Genomic DNA, 10,042 nt, shown 5'->3' with positions numbered 1-10,042 from the left:
CTCGTTGAAGAACGACGAGTTTATCACACTTTTTGCACTGGTGAGCAAAAATGCTAAATTTGAATACATATATAATGTACATGCTAGCTCCGTATATTCATGTGTTTTGAGTAGATATAGTGACAATATCAGTGTTATATGGCCAACTTATGTGCGCAATATTTCAGTATTTCCGCTAACTCCGGCCGTCTCTTAATTCCGGTCACTGCCATATATGGTGCAATTCCGCTCTCTCTCTCCGCCAATCGCATTAGGTAAAACAATAAAACATAAGTTCAAGCCGCAGTAGGGCATTTAACATCAGTCTTACAAGAAATCACATATCTAAACAATATTTAAATATCTCTAACAGTGTTGTAATTCTTTGTGTGCAAAACTGCATGTGGAACACAACACATTTCCATTTCACCACAGATATTTCCCTCAATGTAAAAGTTAGCTTCCTTTTCTCTGAGGGGAAAATCTACCGCTATTGTAGTCCTTACATGTAGAGTACGGATACCAACACAGGACAAACATGATCTCATTGTGAACCTCTCAAAACCACTGAATGTGGTAGTAACGGTCTCGTTTGACTGTCACGAGCAGGGGAGGTGGCCTAAGTTAGGGGGCGCCAATAATCTTAGCAATATTGGCACCTACTTAAACAAAAGCGTTTTTATCTAAAAACATTTTCTTTCAAAGTCAAGCAAGCCTTGGACATTAATTTACACACGACTCCTGAAAAATATTGATTTGAGAGAATCACAATTGAAAGTACTTCTATTTATTTACAGTTAGTTAAGATTTCCAATATTGTAATTAGAGTGGCTGGAACTTGGGGTAATTACGCTTATTATTGTGAACTAAGTATGAGTTTTGAAGGCTATTTTATTTTTCAAGCTGCGTGTCATAAACGCATGCGCGAGAGTGAGTTTTGGCGCCTAGTGCTGCAGGAATTAACCATGTTAATGCTGAATGAGGCGTGGTATTCTTATTTTTGTGTATAAAAGTTGTAAATATAGTGATTAAATGCAATTATTCATTATAAATGTTAGAGATATTGTATACACGTTAAGTTTTATGAGGACTAGCGATACATTCGTTAAACTTCGTGTTGTGTATTACCTGGATAGTATATTAATGAGATAAATATGGCCTTAATATAGGTCAGGTTTTTTTGATTGGATGAACAAGTTAGATAAATCCATTTGATGGCGAGCCTCCCAGACTCTACCTAGAGGATTTTCTGTATTCCGTGGACATCTTTGAACTGTTTCCTTGAGCCGAGCCCTGATCAAACTGGTAGTAGGAACACTTAATTTTGCGAACTCCATGGACTGAAAGAAAAAGATAAAAGAAAAGGGCATTACTACACACATAGACTTATTGAATTTCAATTGTTTTTCTAATTGGTTGATTTAATTGTCACATATTGAATTTTTTTTCTTAAAAAATATTGAGAGTTGATATTTATTTTTTACCCGGGCTAGAAATAGTTATATTCTAATTTATTGTTTTATGTGTTGTTTTGTTTACTTACCTGTTTGTAATTAATTGTTAATGCACTTTTCAAATGTCCAAATGTGCAAATTCATTTTCTTGAGTTGCTGGTTTTCAGAGCTCTGTAGCGGTCCTGGTATTCTTCTGATTGGTCCATGTCTATAATTAATTTAATGTACAAACACCCTGTCCGCATATCTAACCAATAATCAGTTATATACTTACCTGTTAGTATATTTCTACAAAAGCTTTTGAGTATATAATTATTATACACATACATAGATATATTTATTTCGTATGTACGTTACAAACACAATTAACTGGCAGAAAAGTTAAGTTTGTAAACTTAACTGCAGCACTACTGCTCACGGAGTCCAGCCCCTGTTGTGCTCTCCACAGCGTTCACTTGTCATTTCTCACTAAGTAGGGTGAGAATACACCCACCCACTTCAGATCCATCTACAGGTGTACATTGATCCCAACAGGCTGTGCTGCATTCCAGGAAGCTTTGGGTGTTGTCCCCTGCATATGGAGATTTCTCGTGTTTCTCTGAATCTTTAAAGTATATTATGCACTGAATAGTTTTACTATTTTAAGGATGCAGAATATTATTCTTGAATTATTTCACTGTTTGTTATGCAGTCTTTCACAAATTGGTAAACCCCTTCCCCATCTTTATTTCTAAAAGATGCTTTTATGAGACGCTCTTTTATTATCTTTAAACCAAATCATGTGAATCACCTGTTGCAAATTAATCTAATAATTTTTTTGTAGCATTACACAACTTTCCCATTACAACATTATATATATATATATATATATATATATATATATATATATATATATATATATAATCCAGCTGCTCAATTTCAACATTTCAAACATTGTCTTTGCACATTTTGCACTATTTTCATTTAAATATAGGGTTTAAAAGGTTTATATATTGCATTTTGTTTTTATTTACATTTATCTCAGAGTCCTACCTTTTTATAAATGGGGTTTTTAACCCAGCAACCTGACTATCTGGATTGCAATTGCTGCTTACATGGTGTGTATACACAGAGTAGTTTCTAACAGGTAATGTGTTGGCATGCCTCTACTTGCTGGTCCACACCCTGATTAAAAGGTGGAGATGGAGAAAGGAGACAAAATAAAAGCAGTTATATATGAGGTACAGGATGAGATATAAAATATCCTATGCCAATCCATTAGAGCTTCACATAGGGTCCACCACACTCTCTTCCTACCTAAAGCCACAGCATTTATGCACCTCAACACTAAGGTTGCTTTGGCCATTTGTGATCCTATCAGCAACCAGCTACATCTAGAAACATTTAATAGTACCCTACCCACTAGAGTTGCTGTGGCTGTTTATGATCTTATCAGCAACCAGCTATCCTTAACAACTACGGTTAATCCTTGAGCACAGCATATGAGCACTGAAACCACCCACTGTATCACTAGCTCTTCACAGGGGTCATTGGGTAGGCACCTCCCCTCATCAGTGTTTTGCTGAATTAAGCCCACGACACCAGAAGGCTCAACAGTGATGCCAGACCCCACCCCCCTCCAAACCAGCTTTACAGTCCTACCTTACCCTTTACTATCAACAACCATAAATCCACACTGGCCTCCCTGGTGACTAAGGCTGTTCCTAGCCCCACTGGTACGGTGCTCAGTGCCACGGGTTTCATGTGAACTTTACGTGCTATATCACCAATAACCACAATAGCATCTCTACAGTGCATTTCCCCACATAATCTGCACTCTCCTTTGCCCCAACCACTGACTAGACTTTTCAGAATTTCAATTCATTAATGCTGCCCCCTTTGTAGTATTCGGCATCTTTCATGGCAGCTACTGATCTACTTCCTAGACCCAATGGTCTCAGCCATCTTGAGGTCAACTCTGATGACATTGATGAAATTTTCAACTTTTCAACTGAAGTGTTGTATGTGGTCTTCAGATACATGTTTATTTTTGTTTTTCCTGCCTTTTAGAACAAATCATGGCTGACTACAAACATCATCCTGTTGAAAAATGGACAAAAGAACATATTCAAGCATGGCTTCATGAAACTGTAAAAGTCAACAAGGATGTTGCAGACAAGTTTAATAAAGAGGAAGTATCTGGTGAAGATCTTATATGCTTTGAAAAGAAAGATCTCGTAGATATGGGGGTTGCCCATGGCCCAGCTGTAAGGATTATGTCAAGATTAAAGGAGGCACTGTCCAACACGGCATCATTATGCAAACAAGAGATACAGCCGACAGAGATGCATGAACAAACAACCATTACATCTGAAGCAGATGCCTCCACAAAGGCAGAGGGACCTTTACAGAGAACCACCATTCAGAGTGCAGAGAGTGAAAATATTTTCCAGGTAGATATTTGAATATATTTTAGTGGTTATAGGTTTTTCATGGGGCTGTTTTGATGCTTGTTTTGATATAGTTATTTATGAAGCTTAATGGCAATTTAAATTTTGAATTGATTTTAAATCCAGGCCAGTTATGGTCTAAGTTACATGCACAATAATCAGCAGTTATGTTATTGCATAATTTTAGGATAAAATGTTTAATAAAATCTTATTAATTTGCTAACATTTTTCTTCTATTCATACAGAATTCAAGTGTGGTTTTGACCTTACTTTTGGAATGTCTGGATGATCTTGTACAAGAAAACTTCAAGAAATTCAAAAGATACCTAAAAGAACCTTTACTGTCAGAATTCAAGCCCATTCCTGCATCGCACTTAGAGAGCAATGAAAGATTAGACATTGCTGATGCCATTATAAAAACATATGGGGAAGAAAATGCACTGAAAATCACCACCTGTATACTACAGAAAATTTCACAAAATGATATGGCAGCAAAGTTAAAAAAAAGAATTGGTAAGAAAAATCAAGATGATTTGGTGGTGTTTTATATCTGGATTCTTGGTGTAAACAGTATAATTTTAGCTTCTTAAATAGTTTATAAATGCCTCTGTGTTTTGTGTTATAGACCAACTCAAGACCTCAACAAAAATTTCAAATATAGAGGAAGAAAAGGAAATGGATCAAGGTGAAAAGCTCAAGAACTTGCTGACATGTGGGGCATCATCATTGGGTCACTACAGCCACTATATAATTATCACAAACAAAAGTGATCCTGAACAACTCGAACACCTCCAGTTCCTTTGTAAGCTGAATTTGTTTTGTGTCTTGGATTTTGATCCTAATTCAAACATTAATGGTACATGCAAGCTGTACAGAAACTCCCGTCATGCCAACCTGCACTTCCCAAAAAATTTCCAGGGGGAGCCTAGTACAGTGATTAAAACCCTAAACCTCTATAACCAAACTAGTTGGGTTTTTTGCAATGGAAGGCTTGACATTAGCTCTGAGTCTAATAGACATCTAGACTACCAAAGTTGGTTAAGAATAGCTCACAGGGAAATAGAGCAGATGGTTTCATTTATCTTTAGGCGTGAGTTCCTTCCTATTAGGAGATGCCTTGTGATATTCCTTCTGCTTTCTCCTGTAGAGTCAGAAAAAGACCCTGTATTTGATACATTCATGACATTTCACAGGCAGTGTGGAGGGGAAGAGAACATCATCCATATTTGTAAAAACCAGCATACATTTGAAAAATGGCAAAGTGTCATTCAAAAGAAATATGAGTTTGACATCAAGAAGCAGTCCATCTATGAACTGGATTTGAGCCAAATTAATGGAAGAATCATGAAGCTTGGACCACACTCTCAGCACTGTGAAAAGTTACTACCATCAGCTGGGTCGAGTTTTGTCATTCTGCCACAAAAGATTGCAGACAGAATGAACACTTTAGACATTTTGTGTGCAAATGAATGTGACAATGTTAAGGTTGAAAATGAGTCTGAATTCCAAAGTTTAAAACGTGAAGTTGAAGAAGTTTTCTACAGAGGAGGAAAAGTCCAGTGGTTGAACTTCTACTTCTCAGAGAAACAACGGGCAAAGCCATTCATCAAAAGAGACAAATATGAAGATGTAATGAAAATGGTAACATCTGAGATTAAGCTTCCTAAAAGCAAATGTGTCCTGGTGAATCTTTTTCATCATCCTGGATGTGGAGGTACAACACTAGCAAAGCATGTATTGTGGGATCTTAGAAATCAGTTGAGATGTGCTGTTCTGAAGGACAGATCTTCAGAAGAACAGGTAGCTTCACAAATAATGGACTTAATGAAACATGGGAGGACTGATGAATCTCCCCAAACACCAATTCTTTTGTTGGTTGATGATTCTGAAGATACAGAATTCGCAGAAAAGCTGAGGAATTGCATCCATAGGAAATTAGATGAGACCTGCTTGAGTAAAAATGAAAGGTCTGTCAACTTACTGGTTATCATTTTGAACTGCGTTTGCACTCATTTCCCAAAAGATCAGTACAAACACTGTGAGACCAAGAGTCAATACATAACAGCAAGTCTAACTAAAAAAGAACAAGATGACTTTGAAGAAAAACTTCAAGAGCTGAAGGAAAATCATGAACGGCCTGAAAATTTCTATAGTTTCATGATTATGAAATCAAATTTTGACAAGAAATACGTTAAAAATGTAGTCTGCGGTATCTTAAAAGATCTAGACATGAGCACTAAGAAGGCACAGCTCCTCTCCATTATGGCATTACTCAATTCATATATTGCGGATTCTGATATCTCTCAGTCAGTCTGTGAATACTTTCTTGGGATGCAACCATTCCACTGGGGAAAAGAAACTGTTCTCGAGATGATGGAACCTTACTCAAATTTGCTTATTAAATCTAAAGGTGGTCAGTATTTGGAGTACTCAGCCATCCGTATCCTACATCATGACATAGCTTGTGCTTGCCTTGAGGAACTGGATTTGACATACAACATAAAGAGGAGTGATATTACCATGAATCTACTGCACAGTGATCTGTTTTTCAAAACTAGATTAGGAACATTTGATTTAATTCTGTCAACTCAGCGCATGCTGATTGAAAGGCAACGCAATGTGAAAAATGAGAGAGGCACACAGTTCTCCGTATTGATTGAAAAAATACATGAAGATGAGGGAAGTCAAAAAGTTAAAGACATTTTCATGAAAGCAACATCAAGATATCAGACAGTTGCTTCCATCCCCCAAGCCTTGGCACGATACCTGTACCTTTATGACAAAGATTTCTCTCAAGCCCTGGAGTGGGCAGAAAACGCAACAAAAATATCAGAAAAATCTTTCACTGTAGATACAATTGGACAGATCCACAAATATCACTTGAAGTACAGACTTCAACAAGAGAAGGAACAAGAGCTGCCTCATATTCCCGAAAACTTAGACACCTACCTAGATATTGCTAAAAAAGCAACCAGTGCTTTTCAAAGAGCACAGAAGCTTGCAAAGACGGACTTTGAATATTATGCAGATTGCCATCTGACAAAAGACTCATACAGCCTATCTGCAAACATGGGTGTAATAGAAATAGCGCTCATAGTCTTTGATATGGTCAAAAGTCTTCCATTTTTTGATCAAGATGATCCACGGACAAGAAGGTACTTTCAGAGCTTCCTCAAGATCAGCAGGCATATTAGGAATGTTTATTTTGAGGATAATCTGATAAATCACAAATATGTAAAGGTTCTAAACAAACATGAAGATTTTCTTCATGGGTTAAAGCAGCAGGCAAAGACTAGCTTTGAATTTTTTGACGTTTACTTTACTTACTTGAAGAACAGAAAATCTGAGGATGAGTTCGATCACTTCTGCAGAAAGAAGGTCTCAAATTACTTCAAAGAGTATATTTCGTATTCCTGCTCAGAAGCTGAAGGGGCAACCATAGGTAACACAATTTTTCAAGAAAGCATTGAAATTGAGGCATGTGAAATGTATCTGGAAGAACAAAAAGCTGACACTTTTGCTAGGCTGCTGCAACACTTGGAATATGAAAATGAAGAAACCATGAAGAAAGTAACAACATGTTATGCATTTTTGCATGAGCACTCAAAGTCCAGAAATCCAAAATTCAAAACAAACCTTATACTATCCAATATAATCCTGCATCTCATTAAACCAAGTGCATCGTGTGCAATGAAAGAAAAGGATCTCATCCATCTTTTGAAGGAAATGATGCAAGAAATTGGAGTTCATTACTCATTCCCAGAGCCTTACTATTTGGCATTACTGTTACTTTGGCCATGTTCAACTACAGCAGATACTGATAAAAATATCAGAATCTACGTCAATGCCATACGCACTGCTTCTCGTCGTCAGCTGCCCCACATATTGCACAAAAGAGGTGCTATTTCTCATTTTATGTTGGGCAAAAAATCAGGATTGGAAAAGCTTGTACCTAAAGCTAAACTGTGTGGTTCAAGTGACCCAAAAGAAAGTAACAGGCTTTGGCACACTGGAGACATTTTTCATCTGAAGGAAATTAAAGATCAGCTCCTCCGCATAGAAGGAACAGTTGAACGAGGAGAAGTTTACATTGATTATGGTGATCTTAAAATCAAAGTCAATCCAGTCAATCCAACGAATCCAAAGTCTGGATTCAGTAAAGAAAAAGTGTCTTTCTACTTGGGATTTGCCATGACTGGCCCACAAGCATATAAACTCAAATATAAAAATAACTGAAGTTGATCAGAAATGTCTTAAAATGTCTTCCGATGTAAACAGGGTTAATAAAGGACAAACATTTTAGATTCTGAAAGTTCATGCACAGACAGAATGACAGCATGATGTGTAGGATACACTGCAAAGACTTACGGATTTACAGTTACACCAGGAGCATACTTACACCCAATTTACTGGGGCATTTTCCCTAGTATTTGTTGTAATTGTTGCAGTTCCCCATCATAGTGGGGTAAAAAGTCAATTTAACCTTTGTTCTTTTATCCTTGACATTTGCCAATACTGTTGATATATAATGATTTGAAGATGATTGTATAATGACATAAAGATTCCAAAGACACATTTTAATCTTAGTACCCTCATACACTGGGGATGTTTTTTTCTTTATTTGTTTACTGGCCTGACCCAGTTAATGCATATGTAACTATACAGGCTTAAACATAGTTTTTGTGCAGTTTTCTGATGTATAAAATTTTAAGTAAAACATAATCACCAACAGTGTTTAGTATTGGAACATATTTGAGAATTTCAAACCATTTCTAATAAATTATTCACGCAATAAACGAACTGAAAATAGCCAGTACATCATTTACTATTGACTTGTTGTTTTATTCCTATTTTTATGATATTCCCCCCACCAAATTCCCATTTAATAATTTGAAATGCACGTGAAAGTGACGTGAAAACACTTGTCATGTGCATGAACTTCCACTAGATGTCAGTAAAGCATCAAAAATATGGTTTGTGACTTTAAGATTCTTTGTCCTAGACATATGAAGATATATATAACTGCTATTTTATATACCTCAGTCTGTTTGACATATTCCCATAATTCCAAAATGCTTTTTTTTTTTTTTTATGTCACACAATCTTTTTAAATGCCTTTGATGTCAACTAATCCAGCAAGTAGAATTTGAAACATTCAATCTTATATGACCCTATCATCCTGCATTGGCCTGAGTAAATACAAGTGAATTTATAAGACATTACAGAAGCACTGATCATATATCCAAAAATATTCTAATAAATACACATATAAATAAATTAATTGTCTATACCTGCTTATACTGTTCAGGGTCGTGGTGGGTCCGGAGCCTACCTGGAAGCACTGGGCACAAGGTGGGAGGGGGCTCCAGTCCTTTGCAGGGCGACACACACTCATACATCTATGGACAATAGATCCATAATAGCCAGCTAAATAGCCAATCCACCTACCAATCCACAGTATGTGTTTTTGGACCATGGGAGGAAACCAGAGCATCTGGAGGAAACCCACACGGACACAGGGAGAACACACAAAACTCCTCACAGGCAGTTTGAACCTACAACCCCAGGACCCTGGAGCTGTGTGACAGTAATACCACCTGCTGCTCCACCGTGCTACCATGCTAATAAAAAAATTCGAAATTAAGGGTATTAATCAGAAATTTGTACACATTTTTGGAGCAGCTTCTCTATTTGGAGGGCTTTAGACTAGCTGTTGAAATAATGCTGTGAGGATCAGATGGCATTCCGCCACTGTAACATGGCAAATGATGGGTATTGATTTCTCTGCATCACAAACATCACTCCAAATGGACTTGAAAATTGTTCCATTACTACAGAGAACCCAATTCCACTGTTCCACAGCCCCAATCTGGGGGCCTTTATACACATTTAGCCACCATTGTGGCCTTAAGATGTGCAGCTATTCCAGAGCATCCCATTTAATTTGGCTATGTCTGTAACTGTATTAGACTTGTAAGCTGCTCTGGATAATACTGTACACTAAATGCTGTGAATGTAAACCCTCTATGTCTCTAAGATGGAAAGATGAGCTGAAGTTTTTAAACAATTCTTGTACAATGATAAGGCTCTGGACCTGAGCCAACGTTGCGTCACATGAACCTCGGCACTGGGAGGATGATTCCTTATGCAAGATTGGACATGAGATAATGAACTCAGTGC

The 10,042-nt window shown here is 37.1% G+C and overlaps 1 protein-coding gene across 1 annotated transcript in view; it reads left to right on the top strand.

Annotated features, from left to right (window-relative positions):
- Window positions 1-8,667, top strand: part of LOC136663965 (sterile alpha motif domain-containing protein 9-like) — an 8,792-nt gene extending 125 nt beyond the window's left edge. The window contains exons 1-4 of the mRNA XM_066640945.1: window positions 1-40; window positions 3,483-3,865; window positions 4,108-4,375; window positions 4,488-8,667. The exon at window positions 1-40 is cut by the window's left edge and continues 125 nt beyond it. Coding sequence (XP_066497042.1) covers window positions 3,491-3,865; window positions 4,108-4,375; window positions 4,488-8,098 — 4,254 coding nt within the window. The 5' untranslated portion in view covers window positions 1-40; window positions 3,483-3,490 and the 3' untranslated portion in view covers window positions 8,099-8,667. The remainder of the gene's footprint in view (window positions 41-3,482; window positions 3,866-4,107; window positions 4,376-4,487) is intronic.
- The last annotated feature ends 1,375 nt before the right edge of the window (window positions 8,668-10,042 follow it).

This window comes from Hoplias malabaricus, chromosome 12 (genome assembly GCF_029633855.1).
Source record: "Hoplias malabaricus isolate fHopMal1 chromosome 12, fHopMal1.hap1, whole genome shotgun sequence".
NCBI lineage: Eukaryota > Metazoa > Chordata > Actinopteri > Characiformes > Erythrinidae > Hoplias > Hoplias malabaricus.
The sequence above is the reverse complement of the archived record's forward strand: the minus strand, read 5'-3'. Positions and strand labels throughout refer to the sequence as shown.